At 44.8% G+C, this 24,714-nt stretch overlaps 1 protein-coding gene across 6 annotated transcripts in view; it reads left to right on the top strand.

Annotated features, from left to right (window-relative positions):
• Positions 1–24,714, top strand: part of LOC129862219 (SH3 and multiple ankyrin repeat domains protein 3-like) — a 423,372-nt gene that overhangs the window by 227,592 nt on the left and 171,066 nt on the right. For 5 of the 6 annotated variants that reach the window (XM_055933651.1, XM_055933649.1, XM_055933650.1 and 2 more), the window contains one exon: positions 11,709–11,817. In XM_055933651.1, the coding sequence (XP_055789626.1) occupies positions 11,709–11,817 (109 nt within the window). Of the gene's footprint in view, positions 1–9,214; positions 9,652–11,708; positions 11,818–24,714 lie in introns of those variants that run through there. The other variant, XM_055933652.1, reaches the window with a different exon arrangement.

The following is a 24,714-nucleotide window of genomic DNA, read 5'->3' as shown; positions in this document are numbered from 1 at the left end:
ACAACCCAGTGTGTCCTGTGCCAACTCCTTGCACTCTCCCTCAAGTGCGCTTTCCCAGTCAGGTGTGTCCTGTTCCTGCTCCTCGCACTCTCCCTCAAGTGCGTGTCCACAGTCCAGTACGTCCTGTGCCTCCTCTCCGCATTCGCCCTGAGGTGCGTGTCATCAGCCCGGTGCCACCTATACCGGTCCCATGCATCAGATCTCCAGTGTGCATCCACAGTCCAGTACGTCATGTGCCTCTTCCCCGCACTCGCCCTGAGGTGCGTGCCATCAGCCCGGTGCCACCGGTACCGGTCCCACGCATCAGGCCTCCAGTGCGCCTCCACAGTCCAGAGCTTCCGGCGACAGTTCCCAGTCCAGAGCTTCCGGCGACAGTTCCCAGTCCAGAGCTTCCGGCGACAGTTCCACGGTCCAGAGCTTCCGGCGACGTTTCACTTTCCGGAACCTCCTGAGACGGTCTATGGTCCGGAACCTCCTGAGACGGTCTACGGTACGGAACCTCTTGAGACGGTCTACGGTCCGGAACCTCCTGAGACGGTTGCCGGTCCGGAGTCTCTGGCGGCGGTCCCACGGTCCCCGGTCCGGAGCCTTCAGCAGGGGTTCTCAGTCCAGAGCCTTCTGCGACGATTTACGGTCCGGTTCCTCCGGCGACGATCCGCGGTCCGGGTCTCTTGAGACAACCCACGGTCCGGAGCTTCCAGAGCTGCGTCCAGAAGCAAAGCTGCCACCAAGGGTAGATGCCCACAGGGACCCTCCCCCTATAGGTTCAGGTTTGCGGCCGGTAGCCCGCACCTTTGGGGGAGGGGGGGGGGGGTGTACTGTCACGCCTTGACCTTAGATATCTCTGTTTTTCTATATATTTTGGTTAGGTCAGGGTGTGACTAGGGTGGGTACGCTAGTTTTGTATGTCTAGGGTTTTTGTATGTCTATGTTGGCCTGATATGGTTCCCAATCAGAGACAGATGTTTATCGTTGTCTCTGATTGGGGATCATATTTAGGTAGCCATTCTCCTCGTTTGTGTTGCGGGATCTTTTCTACAGTAAGTTGCCTTTGTGCACTCCAGTAGCGTCACGTTTTGTTTGTTCTTTATTGTTTTGTGAGTTTCACTTTATTAAAAGTATGTGGAACTCTATGCACGCTGCGCCTTGGTCTCATCATTACGACGAGCGTGACAATATCTACCACTCAGATTTTTTTTTAAACAAATGTAACATTAACTATTAATTACCATTGACTAAAAACAGTTCTGTAGGAATGAGGGTTGTGCAGAGGCCTAATACATTTGTCACGATCGTGTGGAGGATTGATGGACCAAAACGCAGCTTTAGGAAAATATGCCATCTTCTTTTATTTTTAAAAGATGACGAAAATAAACACGACACACTTTAACAAACTATACAAAACAACAAACGACCGTGAAGCTAAATAACGTTGTGCACATACACACACAGGCTACAAACGTTCTACATAGACAATTACCCACAACCAATGAGAGCCTATGGCTACCCTAAATAAGGCTCCCAATCAGAGACAACCGAAATCAGCTGTCTCTAATTGGGAACTCATTCAGGTAACCATAGACTCTCCTAGACCACTAAACATACATAGACAACACTAGACACATGTACTCCACACAAACCCATATACTATACAACAACCCCTTTACCATAAAAAACACCCAAAACCAACAAAACACAAACATTCCCCATGTCACACCCTGACCTAACTAAAATAATAAAGAAAACAAAGAATACTAAGGCCAGGGCGTGACATAACCCCCCCCTTAAGGTGCGAACTCCGGGCGCACCATTACACAGTCTAGGGGAGGGTCTGGGTGGGCTTCCATCCACGGTGGCGGCTCCGGCTCTGGTCGTGGTCCCCACGTCACCACAGTCCCTAACCACCTCCTTAGCTTCCTCAAAATGACCCCTCTCAACATTAACCCCATTGCATTAAGGGGCAGTTCCGGACTAAGGGGCAGCTCCGGACTAAGGGGCAGTACCAGGGTAAGGGGCAGTACCAGGGTAAGGGGCAGTTCCGAACTAAGGGGCAGTACCAGGGTAAGGGGACAGCCCCAGGATAAGGGGCAGCACCAGGATAAGGGGCAGCTCCGGACTGAGGAACGGCAGCTCCGGACTGAGGGACTGCAGCTCCGGACTGAGGGACTGCAGCTCCGGACTGAGGGACGGCCGATGGCTGGCTGACGGATCTGGCTGCTCATGGCTAGCTGACGGATCTGGCTGCTCATGGCTAGCTGACGGATCTGGCTGCTCATGGCTAGCTGACGGATCTGGCTGCTCATGGCTAGCTGACGGATCTGGCTGCTCAAGGCTAGCTGACGGATCTGGCTGCTCATGGCTAGCTGACGGATCTGGCTGCTCATGGCTAGCTGACGGATCTGGCTGCTCATGGCTAGCTGACGGATCTGGCTGCTCATGGCTGGCTGACGGATCTGGCTGCTCATGGCTGGCTGACGGATCTGGCTGCTCATGGCTGGCTGACGGATCTGGCTGCTCATGGCTGGCTGACGGATCTGGCTGCTCATGGCTGGCTGACGGATCTGGCTGCTCATGGCTAGCTGACTGATCTGGCTGCTCATGGCTAGCTGACGGATCTGGCTGCTCATGGCTGGCTGACTGATCTGGCAGATCCTGTCTGGTTGGCGGCTCTGGCAGATCCTGTCTGGTTGGCGGCTCTGGCAGATCCTGTCTGGTTGGCGGCTCTGGCAGATCCTGTCTGGTTGGCGGCTCTGGCAGCTCCTGTCTGACGGACGGCTCTAGCGGCTCCTGTCTGGCTGGCGGCTCTAGCGGCTCCTGTCTGGCGGACGGCTCAGTAGGCTCATGGCAGACGGGCGGCTTTGCAGGCTCATGGCAGACGGGCGGCTTTGCAGGCTCATTGCAGACGGATGGCTCAGATGGCGCTGGGGAGACGGATGGCTCAGATGGCGCTGGGGAGACGGATGGCTCAGATGGCGCTGGGGAGACGGATGGCTCAGATGGCGCTGGGGAGACGGGCAGTTCAGTCATCGCTGTGCAGACGGCAGACTCCTGCCGGCTGAGGCGCACTGTAGGCCTGGTGCGTGGTGCCGGGACTGGTGGCACCGGGCTGGGGACACGCATCTCAGGGCTAGTGCGGGGAGAAGGAACAGGGCATACTGGACCCTGGAGACGCACATTAGGCCTAGTGCGTGGTGCCGGCACTGGTGGTATCGGGCTGGGAACACGCATCTCAGGGCTAGTGCGGGGAGAAGGAACAGGGCATACTGGACCCTGGAGACGCACATTAGGCCTAGTGCGTGGTGCCGGAACTGGTGGTACCGGGCTAGGGACACGCATCTCAAGGCTAGTGCGGGGAGCAACAACAGGGCACACTGGACTCTCAAGGCGTACTATAGGCCTTGTGCGTGGTACCGGTACTGGTGGTACCGGGCTGAGGACCCGCACATCAGGGCGAGTACGGGGAGAAGGAACAGTGCGTACAGGACTCTGGAGACACACAGAGGGCTTGGTGCGTGGTGTAGGCACTGGTGGTAATGTGCTGGAGACACGCACCACAGGGCTAGTACGTGGAGGAAGAACAGGGCTCTGGAGACACCCAGGAAGCTTGATGCGTGGTGTAGGCACTGGTGGTAATGGGCTGGAAACACGCACCTCAAAGCTAGTGCGGGGAGCAGGAACAGTGCGTAAAGGGCTCTGGAGACGCACCTTAGACCTAGTGCTTGGTGCCGGAACTAGTGGTACAGGGCTGGGGACATGCATCTCAGGATGAGTGCAAAAAGTAGGAACAGGACACACCGGGTTGTGAAGGTGTACTGGAGACCTGGTGTGTATAGCCGGCATCAAATCTTCCGGAACTTTAACACAAGTTTCAGGCTGAGTACGAGGAACTGACACAGGTGGCATCGGACAGCTAATACGCTCCTCAGGGAGAATGCATTGCATACTCTGCCAAACCAACAGCTCTCTCTCTTCACTCTCCTCCAATTTCGTCAACAACTCTTCGAATGTCTCATAATCTCCCCTTCGTTCACTCTCCTCCAATCTGTCCAATAACTCCTCGACCCACTCAGACTCACCCCTCAACTTCGCCGACTGCTCCAAGTGCCCCCCTCCAAAAAATTTTTTGTGCTGTCTCTTGGGCTTCCTCCCGTGTCGCCGTGCTGCCTCCATCTCTGCCTTGGGGCAGTGATATTCCCCTGGCTGTGACCAGGGTCCTCTCCCGTCTAGAATTTCCTCCCACGTCCAGGAGTCTTGACATTGCTGCTGTTGCTTTGTTTTCCGCTGCTTGGTCCGATGGTGGGTAATTCTGTCACGATCGTGTGGAGGATTGATGGACCAAAACGCAGCTTTAGGAAAATATGCCATCTTCTTTTATTTTTAAAAGATGACGAAAATAAACACGACACACTTTAACAAACTATACAAAACAACAAACGACCGTGAAGCTAAATAACGTTGTGCACATACACACACAGGCTACAAACGTTCTACATAGACAATTACCCACAACCAATGAGAGCCTATGGCTACCCTAAATAAGGCTCCCAATCAGAGACAACCGAAATCAGCTGTCTCTAATTGGGAACTCATTCAGGTAACCATAGACTCTCCTAGACCACTAAACATACATAGACAACACTAGACACATGTACTCCACACAAACCCATATACTATACAACAACCCCTTTACCATAAAAAACACCCAAAACCAACAAAACACAAACATTCCCCATGTCACACCCTGACCTAACTAAAATAATAAAGAAAACAAAGAATACTAAGGCCAGGGCGTGACAACATTATCACAGCATGTCGGCTATATGCCTGGCCTGCTAATATTGTCCTTCTCAAACCATTTTATATTTCAAAACTCAAGATTTGATAACAAAATAGATTACTTGGTGTAACACTTGTGAGGCACAGCTGAGCATAAATTGAAATAATTAAATGTTTTATTTTACTGGACTGACTGTACCTGCATCTGATGGTCATGGTGCTCTCAAGACAACTGGAAACTCGAAAAAAAAAAACTGACGTCAGTGAACTTCAGGTAGGAAAGTTGGAGTTCTAGAAAGATGCCAGAGTTTCCCAGTTGGATGACCGGTCAAAAAGATTTGTCCCAGTCGGATTTCATTTTTTTCCCCGAGTTCCCAGTTGTCTTGAACACAACTGAAGTTATTTTGATCACGGTATCAGTCTTAGCGGAGGGAGGGAGCAGCAGAGGGTCCGCCTCTCACGGTCCATGCTCTCTCCCTCCTTTCCTCCGGTGAGACTGACCAGAGAGAGAGAGACAGAGAGGGACAGAGTCGAGCTGCTAATAATAATAAAACGTAGGGCTATCGATACACTTGACTACTCAGTCATCGCGAGTGGAAGTAGAGTGACGCGCATTTGATATTTTGTAATAGTGTAGACAGTGTTGAATAAAACGTAGACATCTACTCACAAATAAAAACAGCAGCTCGTTGCTGTATTCTTTGACAGTCTCTCTTGGTCATGGTTTTAAAAGTAATTAAATCTCAAGTAAGCTAGTGTCAAATTTGCTGTGGCCGGGGGCATGGAAGCTGTAGGCACGGTGATTTGAGCTATACGATTGGCCAGCGCAGTAGGCACTCACGATTTATTCACAGATCTCCTGGTCCACCGGGTAGGCGGAGTTTGTCTTTTCAGAAAAATGAAATGGTTCAAAATGGGAACACTTTGCCTATCCGGTGCACAGGGCTTCTGAATCAAATGCCCCTACCGCCAACAGATCAACAAGAAAAAAAGGAGCGCAAGCCTTAATGCCTTTATCGTTGGCTTTTCTACTATGATCTACACAATAATATGATCTACACAATGGTGATCCAATTATAAAATGAAATCATCATCAGTGTCACATATGGAGAACAGACAGCTGGATATGCCACCTCTCCACGTATCACAGCCATCACTTTATGTTAGTGGCGGGGAGTTGAGCACCCCTGCTGCTGATGCTAACTATACAAGTATAGGAAGTATCCTATTAAAGAGCATTGATTCAGAAAGCATTAGTGTTGGTCCAAATATGTAATTCTTCCCTTCCATATGCTTCTTTGTACTGCATAGCCTAGTCCTTGTGCACATCTTCAGTGTGCAGCCATGTAGCTGTCTCAAAGCCATATGACCCTGAGCTTTCAGACAGATACTGACTGCCAACATACAGCATGTTGGATATAGATCTACAGTGTCTACATAACATGAGGAATAAATAGGGAATCAGTGCACCATTCGTGACAGAGCCATATGCCTCTGTACCCAAAGTAGTGCAAAATGGTTGGAAAGGAATCATTTGAGACAAAGACCAAATCTCAAATGACTGTCTATTCTCCATAATGTGCTATTGATACTTTGTGACTGTAAACTGAACATATGGCTTTGGGCCATTGTAGTGCAGTACAGGGTGTGCCATAGGGAGCCATGTTATATGCTTCCTTAGCCTGTCTGTCGGTTCTGTTTACCCATGACTGATATCATCATTTGTTGACATAATTCACAGAGGATCCAAGTGATCCTTTTGATCCCTGACACTTAGAATTAACAGAGTACACAGTATTCACACATGATGCTTAACTTGTGATGTTTCTGGTCATGTTGGGTGAGTGTGTATTTCACAGGCAGTAAGTATTCACGTGGTTAGCCCAACTAGTTAAGATGTTCCAGAGCTTGTGTGTAGATCACTTGGTTTGGCTCACCTAGTAAGTTTCCGTGCACGCTGGATCAAGTGTTCCTCGTGTTTACATGAGATGGTTAAGTAGTTGTAGTGATGGTCCAGAGGATGTGTGAATACATCAATACATTCAATCTTCATGACGGTTGAGTAATTCTGATGCTTCTGGATGTGTACAGTATGTGCATATTCCACATACAGTGTTTACATACAGTACTGTATGTAACACAGGAGGTTGGGGGCACCTTCCTTGGGGAGGAAGGGCTCGTGGTAATGACTGGAGCAGAATGAGTGCAATAGTATCAAATACATGGTTTCCATGTGTTTGATGCCATTCCATTCGCTCTGTTCCAGCCGTTCCAGCCATCCTCCCCTCAGCTGCTTCCATTGGTATGTAATGATAAGTAGTTGTGATGTATGAAAGCATGTGTGTATTTCAAGGTCCAGTTGACATTAACCCACTACTTTACATTGGAGCTTTATGATGACTGCTGATCCGTGATGGTACATACTATAACCCAGTTGTCTGTGACTAGGAGCTACAGAGGCATGAAGTGATGATGGGAGGAAATGTAGTCCATGGGGTGTCAAATATACCTACTGAGTTCACCTACTGTGCTACACTATGAGGACTAAACACACTGGTGAATAAAATGCAAATGTAGGATTAGCTACATTTAGTGAGGAATGCCTGAAGGAAAAGAAAACAACTCTGGGTGGGAGACAGAGGGAGAGGGAGAGGGAGAGGGAGAGGGAGAGGGAGAGGGAGAGGGAGAGGGAGAGAGAGAGAGAGAGAGAGAGAGAGAGAGAGAGAGAGAGAGAGAGAGAGAGAGAGAGAGAGAGAGAGAGAGAGAGAGAGAGATTGATTCTTTCTGGCAGGGTCCTCACACTGTAGCCATTATCTGAAGGTAGCAGATGAAGTCTAAGAGGAGAAACCTTGGAGATAGAAAGAGTGTCAGGATTAAACCATGGGATTATTTATCTAAATCCTTAAGGTCATTGACTTTACTCTCCTGGCAAGTGTACTTGGTTACTTGCTCGCCAGTGAACTCTGAAGTGTATACTTGGTTACTTGCTCTCTAGAAGAATATGTAGCATGTACTGTGAACATATGTAGGATCTTAATTTGATCAATCTTCTGTTGCTGATCATTTTCCTACTTTGTAGGAAATGCAGATGCACTTTGTGATTTACAACAAAAAAACACACACTAGCACATGGTTATATGAACAGTATCTTATGCTCTGACAGTGAATTTAAGATCACACTGCTGGGTGTTGGGCCTGCTGTGTTGGCAGATATTAACCTTTACCATTGGATACAGTGAGTGTAAATGCTGATTTGGAGAAAATCTCCCTGACTGAATGGCATTCTGATGTGTTTCCTAATGCAAGGTAGACAGTGGTTGTGTGTGTGTGTGTGTGTGTATGTGTCTGTGACACGTGAGTACAGATGTAGGATCTTAATTTGATCACTCTTTTGTTGAGAATTTTCCTGCACAACAGGAAAATCCGAGGTTTAAAAAGGCTTCTAAAGTTTCAATTTTCCACTTTAAAATGTCAGACTTGATTTGCCGTAACGAAAAATATATCAACCTCTTCAAAAAATTTCCATTAATTATAAACTACATAATTCCCATTTCTTGTTTCTGCATGATTATTTTCCTGCTGTAACAAACTGGCTCAAATAAAAATTCTGTATCAGTGCGTGTGTGCATAGCACGGCGTGCTTGTGTATGTGTGCGTGTGTGAAACATGTGTGTGTTCTGTCCCATATCTGTCAGTTCTCTTTTGCTGGTTCATCTGTTTCTGTGTGCGTACCGCGTTACTATGGGGAGGGCTTCTCGTTGCTATGATATGGGTTCCCGTGGTAATGACATTAGAATGACCGGTGTGTGTGTCTCAAATTGATCCCCCGATTAGATTTTACCCTTGAACCCGTGTTGTGAATTAAACTGGAGACTAGGCAGCCTGAAATCACACCAGAAACATAACAGTAGAGGGATTGTTTTGTGGCCAATTTGTGTCTGATCTTTACATTTGGCAGTGCTGCACCCTCAAGCATGACTCAAACTAACCGTACCCTTACTCTTACCCCTAAACTAAAATAAACCTAACCCCCTTGCTAACATGCTTCAACCTAACCACTCACACTTATTTGTAAACATCAGTAATGTTTTGCAAATCTGTGAATGTTAGCCTCTCTCAGATTGTGAGATTACATTGTTACAGTTACTTATGAGATCAAGTTGGGACTTGGGACGCAGACATATGCCAACAAACAAACCGTCTCACATGCACATCCTCTCCTGTCCTTTTCCTGTGCCTAACAAGGCTCCCAGTCATCAGTGACAGTGTTTGTATTTCAATAAAGGAGTCTGTGCTGTGGCTGGAACCGCATTGACCCCCCCCCCCCCCCACTCTCCTGAAGGGAAATGTATACTGTTCCACTTTGTAGTATGATACTCTGTGTGTGTGTGTGTGTGATGGTGTTCATTAGGATGTGTACTTGAGTAGATTAGCCATAACAAAGCTGTCTCCTCTCCTCTGCACTTAACGGGCAATATTATACACATTATACGAAACACATTGCTAGCTAAGCATCCCTCCGGCCTCTCTAGTAATGCATTTCATAGTACACACGCACAGACTTATCTTCCCACACACGTATGTTTCTGGCAGTCAGAGCTCACTCTTTGTATCCTATCACCATAACAACCACTTATCATATAATCTGAAAAAATCCAGAGGGAATTTCTCCTCAGTACAGCTGATGATGGTGAGAGAAGCAGTCGGCAGTCATTCTCAGTGCCAATGTGTGTGTGTGTGTGAGTGAGCTAGGGTAGCCAGGTATGGGCGAGAGCGGAGATGTCTCTGAGTGAGGGAGCACGAGAGAGACGTGAAGTTGTGAAGGAGTTAAAGAGAGGGATTTTGGAAGGACGGATATATTTGACACCTTACATGGTGAGTGGCACACGCCTTCTACATGATGTTCTGCTAATTAGCGATGCTGGTCACAGGCAAGGTGTGTGTGGTGTGTGCGTGTGTGTTTTTTGTGCAAGCTTGTGTACAGTATGTCTGTAAAAAATAATCCTTTGTTTGTGTCACTGCACCTTTTACTTTGTGTGTGTCTGTGTGTGTGTACTGTAGGTTTCAGTGCATGTGGTGGTTATGTAACAAGTGAGGCAGAGAAACCTTGAGAATAGAATAGTAATGATATCTCTCTGTTAGCCAGATGGGTTATATCTGAACACAGCTCTCTCCTCGAGCCTCTATGTTTAATACCATCTCTTTATCTCACAATAAAGCTATGTTAGATACTATACCAATATAGTCTTGACTACTTCAGATACTGTGTGTTCAAACTGTATTGAATATTTCAGATGCTGTATCAATATTGTATTACCTATTTCCTATTGCTTAATGATGTTAGCTGGATTGAATTTAAAGCTACATCTACTGTGGAATCATTATTTCACAGAAAGCTCTTGTCAGCATATGGAATCTCTCAAGTAACCCAAGGTTTCTAAGTCAGTAGTATTGATTGAGAATATTTTACAGGTTGGTAATTAGGCTAATAGGGATTCGAGTCAGGCTTTGGGGTAAATACCATTTACATTCAGTCAATTCAGGAATTAAACAGAAATTCAAATTGAATCACTAAGTAACTGAATTGAAGTGGAAATTTACCTCAACCTTTTATTCAGATAAAAGTATTCAATATGTATTGTCCTTACATTGTACTGTATGGCTGTGGTGTTTTGCTTGCAAACTTCCTTGTTTCAGTAGTACTACAGAAGTAGATCAGTGGGGACCAGATAGATTCTGGTCCAAATCCCTATTTGGGCAGTTCTGTGTGTGGCTGCATGGTGCTATTTTATGAATGAGCTTTCCAGCCTTGTACAGCAGATGCAGATGTGTATGTATTCCAATTCACTCTCTAAACATCTGGGTGAGATAGTCATCTGTAATGGTTGAAACGCTTTACTGCAATGAGCTGAATATCAAGCAAAGGTTACAAAGATAAGGATATCCAAAATTCCCTCTTTGGTGTGGAACTGTAACATAAAACTGAATATTGGGAGTAAAGACCACACCTCAACTCCTCTGCTTTCAATAACCAATGGCTGTACATACACCCAATCTACCTCACACCTGTGTGTTTTCCATATTGTGCTGAATTTATTGAATTGAAATGGACTTGACCCCAAACCTAAGTGCTGTCTCCTTTACTTATAATGCACAGTATAGGAACTAGTTGATTACAGGAAAAGGCATGGGTAAGTGATCTGATCCTTTAAAGAGAAGTGCTATGTACTGTATTTTGTTCTTGATGAATAGAAAGTGAGTTTTTTTCTGCTTTGGAAGTAGAGAGAGATGGAATATTGCGGTCTACCAACGGTGCCTAATGCACTACTGTATCCACCTAAATCTTCCACTTGGACTGACATGGAACACAAACACACACTTCAGCTTTCATCTTGCACCTGCATTATTAAACATCTCTATCCACATGAGTGTTACATCACCCAATCACAGCGCTCTCTCTCCCTCTATGTTTTATCTTTCTCTATATCTCCCTAACTGTCCTTCATTTGCTCTGTTTCACTGCCTCTCTTTTTCTCTCCCCTCCTTCCCGATGCATCTCTCCCTATCCACTCTATTTCACTGCCTCTCTTTTTCTCTCCCCTCCTTCCCGATGCATCTCTCCCTATCCACTCTATTTCACTGCCTCTCTTTTTCTCTCCCCTCCTTCCCGATGCATCTCTCCCTATCCACTCTATTTCACTGCCTCTCTTTTTCTCTCCCCTCCTTCCTGATGCATCTCTCCCTATTCACTCTATTTCTCCTCCTTTATCTATCTATTTATCGCTCTCTCTTTCTCACTCTCGCCCCGTCTTTCAAACTCTACACCGCTCCCCCTCCTCAATATTAAATGCAATTAGATTTGCATGAATGACATTTAAATATGTTTTAATACTAGTTGAATGACATGGACTCTCTATCTGTCTGTCTCCCAGGCGAACCTGAAGAAGTTTATGGAGTATGTACAGCAGAGGAACATCGAAAAGGTGTCCAAGTTCCTGGAGAAAGGTCTGGACCCCAACTTCCACGACCCTGAATCGGGAGGTGAGGAGACAGTTGCAACTCTAGCATCCAGAAATGATGGAATCAAAGAGACATTCAGAGTTAATTAATTTAGATCAAACAAAACAGTGCTACAAAATGTGAATAAAAACATGCTCATTGATGAGATAATAATTAGGTGGGTTCTTACATTTGTACAAGCATGGATTATTTTTTTGTTGCATAGCCCACTCCCCCTGAGACACAGCCATTATTGATGGTGACCCTGGAGCAGTTAGGGTTAACTACCTTGCTCAAGGACACATCAACAGATGTCTCACCTAGACGGCTTGAGGTTTCGAACTAGCAACCCACAGTTACTGGCCCAACACTTTCAACCGCTAGGCTACCTGCCGCTGGGTGCAAACAACTTCCCTGCAGATGTCACTGATTACTGGCGAGAGAACAAACAATGGTTAGCTGAGCCACAGTACTATTTGATATACACTGAGTGTACAAAACATTCCATATAGACTGACCAGGTGAATCCAGCTGAAAGCTATGATCCCTTATTGATGTCACTTATTAAATCCACTCCAATCAGTGTAGAAGGATTTTTAAGCATTGAGATAATTGAGACATGGATTGTGTGTGTGCCATTCAGAGGGTGAATGGGCAAGAAACAATATTGAAGTGCCTTTGAACAGGTAGTAGGTGGCAGGCGCACCGGTTTGAGTGTTCAAGAATTTTTCACGCTCAACAGTTTCCCGTGTGTGTCAAGCAGAGGCGGTCAGTGCCTTTTAAGATGAGAGGACAATTTATTTTTCATGAGCATGGCGTTATTTCTATTATAGCATATTGGATGACTCTCATTCATAAAGATGGTGCGAAGAACATGGCTGACGTGTTATATTCTCCCAACCAATTGTGCAATTTTTTTTTTGGGGGGGCACTTTGTGAAACTTATTTGTTTTACTTATTGTGTACATAATGTTGCTGCGACCGTCTCTTATGACCGAAAATAACTTCTGGACATCAGAGAAGTGATTACTCATCACGGACTGCAAGAAACTTCTTCTTTTAATGAGTCAGACGAGAAGGATATCCTGCTTTCAATGGAACAGGCCCAGATCCAGAGCCTTTTGCGTGAAGAAAAGACACTGGAAAATGGGACGCGGATCGGGGATCCTTCTGAGAATCTCGAGGCGAGCGAGCAAACTCCCAATGCCTTCCATTCTTCTTGCTAACGTACAATCGTGGAAAACAATATTGATGACCTACTATTAAAATTATCCTACCAATGGGACATTAAAAACTGTAACATCTTATGTTTCACCGAGACATGGCTGAACGAAGAAACAGACAATATGGAGCTGGCGGGATTTTCCATGCATCGGCAAATCAGAGATGCTATCTCTGGTAAGACAAGGGGTGGGGGTGTGTCTTTTTGTCAATAACAGCTGGTGCGCGATGTCTAATATTAAAGAATTCTCGAGGTATTGCTCGCCTGAGGTAGAGTACCTTATGATTAGATGTTGACCACACTACCTATCAAGAGAGTTATCATCTGTATTATTCGTAGCCGTCTATTTACCACCACAAAGCAAAGCTGGCACTAACATGCTGACCAGACCGGACACGTCGCGTGCGTGAGCGTCGCAAAATAAATTTAGAAATCCATGTTATTCAATTATTGCACCCACACTGCTCGCGCGGGCCAACGAGTGTCTGCGATGCCAAGAGCTAAAATAGAACTCCTTTCTATTTCTGACGCAGATCGCGCTGAAAGTCCTGCCTCTCCTATCTCCTCATTGGTTTATAGAAGCAGGTACCCACGTGCCATCTCCTCATTGGTTATACCCACGTGGGTGATTGAAAGACAAATTGTTTTGCTGGTCGTCGTGGTAATACTATGAAAGTTTAGATGCCGATCACCATATAAGCGCCATCGATAGGAAACAATACTGTGCAGCCGTATTCATTGACCTGGCCAAGGCTTTTGACTCTGTCAATCACCACATCCTCATTGGCAGACTCGACAGCCTTGGTTTCTCTAATGATTGCCTCGCCTGGTTCACCAACTACTTCTCTGATAGAGTTCAGTGTGTCAAATCGGAGGGTCTGTTGTCCGGGCCTCTGGCAGTCTCTATGGGGGTGCCACAGGGTTCAATTCTTGGACCGACTCTCTTCTCTGTTTACATCAATGATGTCGCTCTTGCTGCTGGTGATTCTCTGATCCACCTCTACGCAGACGACACTATTCTGTATACTTCTGGCCCTTCTTTTGACACTGTGTTAACCTGTTGGGGATGGGGGCGCTGTTTAGACTATTTATGCTAATTTGGCTAATTTTTGAAACGGCTTCCCACAAAATCCTTGATCGTACAATATGCATATTATTATTATTATTGGATAGAAAACAGTCTATAGTTTCTATAGGAGTTGAAATTTTGTCTCTAAGTGGAACAGAGCCCATTCTACAGCAATTTCCCTGACATGGAGTCAGATTTGAGAAATGTTGGCCACTCTTCTGAAGTCAGTTAAAAGGGCACTGTCATTGCTATGACTATACGGACACTTCTTACGTCTTCCCCTGGATGCCTTTACGTGATGACGATTCCAATGGGGTCGATTGCGCGTTCACAGGCACTACAAATGAAAAAACCCTGTAGCTAGCAAGTCTTTTCTTGCTGCGTAACGCGCGTGGAGGACACCGACCCTCTCCTGTTCCAAGCGTTAGTTTAGCCTGTTATATTTCTCCGGTCATCTTTTCACTCGTTATAGGAGTTAAAAACATCATAAGGTAGTTAATTTAAAGCGTTTTATAGCAATTTATAGCCGTTTAGTGCGATTTTGGGACATTTATTTCTTTAACGCTGTGAATAGGTGGACACGCTTTCAGTTCATCCCGAACGCAGTTGGCATTTTCACATGGCAAGAGGACAGCTTTCCACCAAAAGACGATTCCTCCCAAGAAAGGATCCTTTGCCCAAGATACTGATGGAAGAACAGCTCAAGGTAGGACATTTTTATTATGATAAATCGTGTTTCTGTCGAAACATTTTAGTGGCTTAGGACGCCATGTTTTTTGACGTAGCTTCGCTTGGCGCAAACTGTATTGAAAAGTAAGGATAAATTAAAAAATGTAATAACGCAATTGTATTAAGAATTAAATTGTCTATCAATCCCTGTCCACCCTATATTTTTTAGTCACGTTTATGAGTATTTATGTATAAGAGTAGATCACTGTCTAAGTGGCGCAAGGACTTTTTCTTTACCAGCTTGTCTACATTTCACATTGTCTAACCATGATTTTGGTGGCTAAATATAAACATTTTCGATCAAACTGTATATGCATGTTGTAATGTGATGTTACAGGAGTGTCATCGGAAGAATTCTGAGAAGGTTAGTGAAAAAATTAATATCTTTTGGCGATGTTGACTTTTATCGCTCACTTTGGCTAGAATCAATGCTGGGCTGCTAATTGCTATGTGCTAAGCTAATATAACGATTTATTGTGTTTTCGCTGTAAGACACTTAGAAAATCTGAAATATTGTCTGTATTCACAGGATCTGTGTCTTTCGATTCGTGTATGCTGTGTATTTTTACGAAATGTTTGATGATTAGTAAGTAGGTAAACACGTTGCTCTAAGTAGTTTTTCTATTCCATTTGTGACGGTGGGTGCAATTGTAACCTATGCCATCTACCTGAAATATGCACTTTTTTCTAACAAAACCTATCCCATACCATAAATATGTTATCAGACTGTCATCTAATGAGTTTTTTTGTTGGTTAGGGGCTATAAATATCTTAGTTTAGCCGAATTGGTGATGGCTACTGGTGTTGGTGGACAAATAAAAGATGGTGGATTATGCTAATGTGTTTTTAGGTAATAGATGTACATCTTTACATATTGTGTCTTCCCTGTAAAACATTTTAAAAATCGGACATGTTGACTGGATTCACAAGATCTGTGTCTTTCATTAGCTGTATTGGACTTTAATGTGTGAAAGTTAAATATTTAAAAAAAATATTTTTTTTGAATTTCGCGGCACTGGTTTTTCAGTGGGGGGGGGGGGGTGTGCCGCTAGCGCCACGCTGATCCTAGACAGGTTAACAACCCTCCAGGCGAGCTTCAATGCCATACAACTCTCCTTCCGTGGCCTCCAACTGCTCTTAAATACAAGTAAAACCAAATGCATGCTCTTCAACCGATCGCTGCCTGCTCCTGCCCGCCTGTCCAACATCACTACTTTGGACGGCTCTGACTTAGAATATGTGGACAACTACAAATACCTAGGTGTCTGGTTAGACTGTAAACTCTCCTTCCAGACCCACATCAAACATCTCCAATCCAAAGTCAAATCTAGAATTGGCTTCCTATTCCGCAACAAAGCATCCTTTACTCATGCTGCCAAACATACCCTTGTAAAACTGACCATCCTACCAATCCTCGACTTCGGTGATGTCATTTACAAAATAGCCTCCAAAACCCTACTCAATAAATTGGATGCAGTCTATCACAGTGCCATCCGTTTTGTCACCAAAGCCCCATATACTACCCACCACTGCGACCTGTACACTCTCGTTGGCTGGCCCTCGCTTCATACTCGTCGCCAAACCCACTGGTTCCAGGTCATCTACAAGACCCTGCTAGGTAAAGTCCCCCCTTATCTCAGCTCGCTGGTCACCATAGCAGCACCTACCTGTAGCACGCGCTCCAGCAGGTATATCTCTCTAGTCACCCCCAAAACCAATTCTTCCTTTGGACGCCTCTCCTTCCAGTTCTCTGCTGCCAATGACTGGAACGAACTACAAAAATCTCTGAAACTGGAAACACCTATCTCCCTCACTAGCTTTAAGCACCAGCTGTCAGAGCAGCTCATAGATTACTGCACCTGTACATAACCCATCTACAATTTAGCCCAAACAACTACCTCTTTACCTACTGTATTTATTTATTAATTTATTTTGCTCCTTTGCACCCCATTATTTCTGTCTCTACTTTGCACTTTCTTCCAATGCAAACCAACCATTCCAGTGTTTTTTAGTTTTTATTTTACTTGCTGTGTTGTACTCACTTCGCCTCCATGGCCTTTTTATATTTTATTTATTTATACATATATCTGTTTGCCTTCACCTCCCTTATCTCACCTCACTTGCTCACATTGTATATAGACTTATTTTTTTTCACTGTATTATTGACTATATGTTTGTTTTTACTCCATGTGTAACTATGTGTTGTTGTATGTGTCGAACTGCTTTGCTTTATCTTGGCCAGGTCGCAATTGTAAATGAGAACGTGTTCTCAATTTGCCTACCTGGTTAAATAAAGGTTAAATAAATAAATAAATAAATAAATAAAAAATAAGTTCAAAGATGAAAAAGCCTGGAAGGAGGAGAGATGACTAGAAACGATTCGGTTGGCCGTTTATGTGTGGATTAATTGTCGGAGAAGAGGACCTTGTGCATTTCAGGTAAAATAACAACTCAATGTTTATATCCCAGGACAAATTAGCTAGCACCAGAAAGCTAGCTAAATAAGATAAATAAGCTAGCAAGTGTAAGCTAACTAGCTAAATTGCCAAACATGTTTAAAACTTCTTATGGCTGCAATCCCGTTAACGGGATGATATGACAACAGCCGGTGAAAGTGCAGGGCGCCAAATTCAAACATGTATCTTATACCATTTTAAAGGTAATCTTGTTGTTAACCTGTTATGGCAGCAGGGGGCGTATTGAGTAGCCAGATAAAATGTGCCCATTTCAAACGGCCTCGTACTCAATTCTTGCTCGTACAATATGCATATTATTATTACTATTGGATAGAAAACACTCTCTAGTTTCTAAAACCGTTTGAATTATATCTGTGAGTGAAACAGAACTCCTTCTGCAGCACTTTTCCTGACCAGGAAGTGGAATGTCAGAAATCCATGCTCTGTTCAACTGCATGCCTATACATGGGCGTGATACGTAAGAGTGTACATACACTTCATACGCCTTCCCCTGGTTGTCAAGATGCGGTGAGAGAAGAAATTTCGTGTCTATCTTGGTCTGAGGTGGAATAAAAGGTCTTTGTTTGACGTGACCGTCCATATCCTGTTTCTGGAGCGCGCGAAAGAGGACATGGATATGCCTTCTGTTTAGCTGTCGTTATGAACGACGAACATCTCCGTCTTAGATTTTATTTGATACATGTGAACATATCATCGTAACGTATGTTTTTTCAATATAGTTTAATCAGATTATTGCATTTTTTTGGGGAGTTTTGCCGTGTTCCGTTCTCTAACTTTGTTGACGTTGGAGTGATCCGTGCCACTTGGCAAGTGCCCATGCTAAATGAAGAGGGATATTTGCCGTTCCAGATCAAAACAACGACTGTTCTGGACAAAGGACACCTTGTCCAACATTCTGACGGAAGATCACCCAAAGTAAGAAACATTTTATGATGCTATTTCTAATATCTGTCGTGCATGTTGACTGGTCGTGGGCGCCCAAGTGTTTCTGGCTATTGTGGCTACGCTAATATCACGCTACATTTTGTTTGCGCTGTAAAACATTTAATAAATCGGAAATATTGTCTAGAATCACAAGATGCCTGTCTTTCAATTGCGGTACACTATGTATTTTTCAGAAATGTTTTATGATGAGTAATTAGGTATTTGACGTTGGTGTCTGTAAATATTATGGCTGCTTTCGGTGCAATTTCTGATTGTAGCTGAAATGTAAACTATGATTTATACCTGAAATATGCAATTTTTTTGAAAAAAACATATGCTATACAATAAATGTTATCAGACTGTCATCTGATGAGGTTGTTTCTTGGTTAGTGGCTATATTTATCTTTTTTTTGGCCGAATTTGTGATAGCTACTGATGGAGTCAAAAACTGATGGAGTAAGAATATTGGTGTCTTTTGCGAACGTGGTTAGCTAATAGATTTACATATTGTGTCTTCCCTGTAAAACATTTTAAAAATCGGACATGTTGGCTTGATTCACAAGATATGCACCTTTCATCTGGTGTCTTGGACTTGTTAATGTGTGAAAGTTAAATATAAAAAAATATATATCTTTTGAATTTCGCGCCCTGCACTTGAGCTGGATGTTGTCATAAGTGTACCGGTGTCGGGCTGCAGCCCAAACAGGTTAATCCCACCAAAGTGTCCGATTTCAAATAGGCTTTACAGCGAAAGCACCACAAACGATTATGTTAAGTCACCGCAAAATCACAGAAAAACACAGTTTTTTTTCCAGCCAAAGTCAGGAGTCACAAAAAGCAGAAATAGCGATAAAATGAATCACTAACCTTTGATGATCTTCATCAGATGACACTCATAGGACTTCATGTTATACAATACATATATGTTTTGTTCGATTAAGTTAATTTTTATATAAAAAAAAACTCAGTCTACATTGGCGCCATGTTCAGAAATGCCTCCAAAATATCCTGAGAAATTGCAGAGAGCCACGTCAAATAACATAAATACTCATCATAAACTTTGATGAAAGATACATGTTTTACATATAATTAAAGATACACTTGTTCTTAATGCAACCGCTGTGTCAGATTTCAAAAAACTTTACGTAAAAAGCAAACCATGCAATAATCTGAGACGGCGCTCAGAAAAGAAAGAAAAATTATCCGCCATGTTGGAGTCAACAGAAATCAGAAATAATATTATAAATATTCCCTTACCTTTGATGATCTTCATCAGAATGTACTCCCAGGAATCCTAGTTCCACAATAACTGTTTGTTTTGTTTGATAATGTCCATCATTTATGTCCAAGTAGCTGCATTTGTTAGCGCGTTTAGTACACAAATCCAAACGCTCGTGCAGGTCCAGCCGAACGTCGGACAAAAACTTCAAAAAGTTATATTACAGGTCGAAGAAAATTGTCAAACTAAGTATAGAATCAATCTTTAGGATGTTGTTATCATAAATATTCAATAACGTTCCAACCGGAGAATTCCTTTGTCTGTAGAGAAGAAATGGAACACAGGTCGCTATCATGTGAAATGTGCTTGACCAGGACCTGGCTCTCTGCCAGACCACTGACTCAAACAGCTCCCATCCGGCTCCACAGCACAGTAGAAGCCTCATTCAAGGTTCTACAGACTGTTGACATCTAGTGGAAGCTGTAGGAAGTGCAAACAGATCCATATCCCACTGTGTATTCAATAGGGGCTGGGTTGAAAATCGACCAACCTCAGATTTCCCACTTCCTGTTTGGATTTCTTCTCAGGTTTTTGCCTGCCATATGAGTTATTTTATACTCACATACATCATTCAAACAGTTTTAGAAAATTCAGAGTGTTTTCTATCCAATACTAATAATAATATGCATATGTTAGCAACTGGGACTGAGGAGCAGGCCGTTTACTCTGGGCACCTCTGGGCACCTTTCATCCAAGCTACTCAATACTGCCCCTGCAGCCATAAGAAGTTAATGCTTTTCGACCTGTCCCCAAATTAATGTCATTGGTTCAGAGTTTGTTTTGATATTTTAACCTGTGTGTCGTGACCGCGTTTGGTGGAGGGGGACAAAATAGATTTATGCACGATAGCGCACGTTGGCACACGCGTGCAACCGGTTTGGGTTCCGTGTAAGACCGCTCTCAACCAACTCTATAAGGCCATAAGCAAAGAAGAAAATGCTCATCCAGAAGCGGCGCTCCTAGTGGCCGGGGACTTTAATGAAGGGAAACTTAAATCACTTTTACCAAATTTTTACCAGCATGTCACATGTGCAACCAGAAAATTAATTTTAGACTACCTTTACTCCACACACAGAGATGCATACAAAGCTCTCCCCCGCCCTCCATTTGGCAAATCTGACCATAATTCTATCTAACCATAATTCTATCCTCCTGATTCCTGATTCCTGCTTACAAGCAAAAACTAAAGCAGGAAGTACCAGTGACTCTGTTTTGCTATTCATCCAATGGCATTGAGGAATACACCAACTCGGTCATCGGCTTCATCAATAAGTGCATCGATGACGTCGTCTCCACAGTGACTATACGTACATATCCCAACCAGAAGCCATGGATTACAGGCAACATCTGCATCGAGCTAAAGGCTAGAGCTGCCGCTTTCAAGTAGAGGGAGACTAATCCGGACGCTTATAAGAAATTCTGCTATGCCCTCAGACGAACCATCAAACAAGCAAAGCATCAATACAGGATTAAGATTGAATCCTACTATACCTGCTCTGACGCTCTTCAGATGTGGCAGGGCTTGAAAACTATTACGGACTACAAAGGGAAACCCAGATGCGAGCTGCCCAGTGACGCGAGCCTACCAGACGAACTAAATGCCTTTTATTTTTATTTTTTTATTTTTTTATTTCACCTTTATTTAACCAGGTAGGCTAGTTGAGAACAAGTTCTCATTTGCAACTGCGACCTGGCCAAGATAAAGCATAGCAGTGTGAACAGACAACACAGAGTTACACATGGAGTAAACAATAAACAAGTCAATAACATGGTAGAAAAAAGAGAATCTATATACAATGTGTGCAAAAGGCATGAGGTAGGCAATAAATCGAATAATTACAATTTAGCAGATTAACACTGGAGTGATAAATCATCAGATGAACATGTGCAAGAAGAGATACTGGTGTGCAAAAGAGCAGAAAAGTAAATAAATAAAAGCAGTATGGGGGGTGAGGTAGGTAAATTGGGTGGGTAGTTTACAGATGGACTATGTACAGCTGCAGCGATCGGTTAGCTGCTCGGATAGCAGATTTTTAAAGTTGTTGAGGGAGATAAAAGTCTCCAACTTCAGAGATTTTTGCAATTCGTTCCAGTCGCAGGCAGCAGAGAACTGGAAGGAAAGGCGTCCAAATGAGGTTTTAGCTTTAGGGATGATCAGTGAGATACACCTGCTGGAGCGCGTGCTGCGGGTGGGTGTAGCCATCGTGACCAGTGAACTGAGATAAGGCGGCACTTTACCTAGCATAGCCTCGTAGATGACCTGGAGCCAGTGGGTCTGACGACGAACATGTAGCGAGGGCCAGCCGACTAGGGCATACAGGTCGCAGTGGTGGGTCGTATAAGGTGCTTTAGTAACAAAACGAATGGCACTGTGATAAACTGCGTCCAGTTTGCTGAGTAGAGTGTTGGAAGCTATTTTGTAGATGACATCGCCGAAGTCGAGGATCGGTAGGATAGTCAGTTTTACTAGGGTAAGTTTGGCGGCGTGAGTGAAGGAGGCTTTGTTGCGGAATAGAAAGCCGATTCTTGATTTGATTTTGGATTGGAGATGTTTGATATGAGTCTGGAAGGAGAGTTTGCAGTCTAGCCAGACACCTAGGTACTTATAGATGTCCACATATTCTAGGTCGGAACCGTCCAGGGTGGTGATGCTAGTCGGGCGTGCGGGTGCAGGCAGCGAACGGTTGAAAAGCATGCATTTGGTTTTACTAGCGTTTAAGAGCAGTTGGAGGCCACGGAAGGAGTGTTGTATGGCATTGAAGCTCGTTTGGAGGTTAGATAGCACAGTGTCCAAGGAAGGGCCGGAAGTATATAGAATGGTGTCGTCTGCGTAGAGGTGGATCAGGGAATCGCCCGCAGCAAGAGCAACATCATTGATGTATACAGAGAAAAGAGTCGGCCCGAGAATTGAACCCTGTGGTACCCCCATAGAGACTGCCAGAGGACCGGACAACATGCCCTCCGATTTGACACACTGAACTCTGTCTGCAAAGTAGTTGGTGAACCAGGCAAGGCAGTCATTAGAAAAACCGAGGCTACCGAGTCTGCCGATAAGAATATGGTGATTGACAGAGTCGAAAGCCTTGGCCAGGTCGATGAAGACGGCTGCACAGTAATGTCTTTTATCGATGGCGGTTATGATGTCGTTTAGTACCTTGAGCGTGGCTGAGGTGCACCCGTGACCGGCTCGGAAACCGGATTGCACAGCGGAGAAGGTACGGTGGGATTCGAGATGGTCAGTGATCTGTTTGTTGACTTGGCTTTCGAAGACCTTAGATAGGCAGGGCAGGATGGATATAGGTCTGTAACAGTTTGGGTCCAGGGTGTCTCCCCCTTTGAAGAGGGGGATGACCGCGGCAGCTTTCCAATCCTTGGGGATCTCAGATGATACGAAGGATAGGTTGAACAGGCTGGTAATAGGGGGTGCGACAATGGCGGCGGACAGTTTCAGGAATAGGGGGTCCAGATTGTCAAGCCCAGCTGATTTGTATGGGTCCAGGTTTTCCAGCTCTTTCAGAACATCTGCTATCTGGATTTGGGTAAAGGAGAAGCTGGGGAGGCTTGGGCGAGTAGCAGCGGGGGGGGGCGGGGCTGTTGGCCAAGGTTGGAGTCGCCAGGAGGAAGGCATGGCCAGCCATTGAGAAATGTTTGTTGAAGTCTTCGATTATCACGGATTTATCGGTGGTGACCGTGTTACCTAGCCTCAGTGCAGTGGGCAGCTGGGAGGAGGTGCTCTTGTTCTCCATGGACTTTACAGTATCCCAGAACTTTTTGGAGTTAGAGCTACAGGATGCGAATTTCTGCTTGAAAAAGCTGGCCTTTGCTTTCCTGACTGACTGCGTGTATTGGTTCCTGACTTCCCTGAACAGTTGCATATCGCGGGGGCTCTTCGATGCTATTGCAGTTCGCCACAGGATGTTTTTGTGCTGGTCGAGGGCAGTCAGGTCTGGAGTGAACCAAGGGCTATATCTGTTTTTGGTTCTGCATTTTTTGAACGGAGCATGCTTGTCTAATATGGTGAGGAAGTAACATTTAAAGAATGACCAGGCATCCTCAACTGACGGGATGAGGTCAATATCCTTCCAGGGTACCCGGGCCAGGTCGATTAGAAAGGCCTGCTCGCAGAAGTGTTTTAGGGAGCGTTTGACAGTGATGAGGGGTGGTCGTTTGACCGCGGACCCGTGGCGGATACAGGCAATGAGGCAGTGATCGCTGAGATCTTGATTGAAGACAGCAGAGGTGTATTTGGAGGGCAGGTTGGTCAGGATAATGTCTATTAGGGTGCCCATGTTTACGGATTTAGGGTTGTACCTGGTGGGTTCCTTGATGATTTGTGTGAGATTGAGGGCATCAAGCTTGGATTGTAGGACTGCCGGGGTGTTAAGCATATCCCAGTTTAGGTCACCTAACAGAACAAACTCTGAAGCTAGATGGGGAGCGATCAATTCACAGATGGTGTCCAGGGCACAGCTGGGAGCTGAGGGGGGTCGGTAGCAGGCGGCAACAGTGAGAGACTTATTTCTGGAGAGATTAATTTTTAAAATTAGAAGTTCGAACTGTTTGGGCATAGACCTGGAAAGTATGACAGAACTTTGCAGGCTATCTCTGCAGTAGATTGCAACTCCTCCCCCTTTGGCAGTTCTATCTTGACGGAAAGTGTTATAGTTGGGTATGGAAATCTCAGAATTTTTGGTGGCCTTCCTAAGCCAGGATTCGGACACGGCAAGGACATCAGGATTGGCAGAGTGTGCTAAAGCGGTGAGTAAGGCAAACTTAGGGAGGAGGCTTCTGATGTTGACATGCATGAGGCCAAAGCTTTTTCGATCGCAGAAGTCAACAAATGAGGGTGACTGGGGACATGCAGGGCCTGGGTTTACCTCCACATGCTCGCTTCGAGGCAAGCAACACTGAAGCATGCAAGAGAGCACCAGCTGTTTTGGATGACTGTGTGATAACGCTCTCAGTAGCCGATGTGTACAAAACCTTTAAACAGGTCAACATTCACAAAGCTGCTGGGCCAGACGGATTAACAGAACATGTACTCAAAGCATGCACGGACCAACTGTCAAGTGCCTTCACTGACATTTTCAACCTCTCCCTGACCGAGTCTGTAATACCTTCATGCCTAAATGATTACCGCCCCATGGCACTCACGTCAGTAGCCTTGAAGTGCTTTGAAAGGCTGGTCATGGCTCACATCAACAGCATCCTCACGGACACCCTAGATTCACTCCAATTC

Source organism: Salvelinus fontinalis, chromosome 9 (genome assembly GCF_029448725.1).
Source record: "Salvelinus fontinalis isolate EN_2023a chromosome 9, ASM2944872v1, whole genome shotgun sequence".
Classification (NCBI taxonomy): Eukaryota; Metazoa; Chordata; class Actinopteri; order Salmoniformes; family Salmonidae; genus Salvelinus; species Salvelinus fontinalis.
Note: the sequence above shows the minus strand (reverse complement) of the source record. Positions and strands in the feature narration are given on the sequence as shown.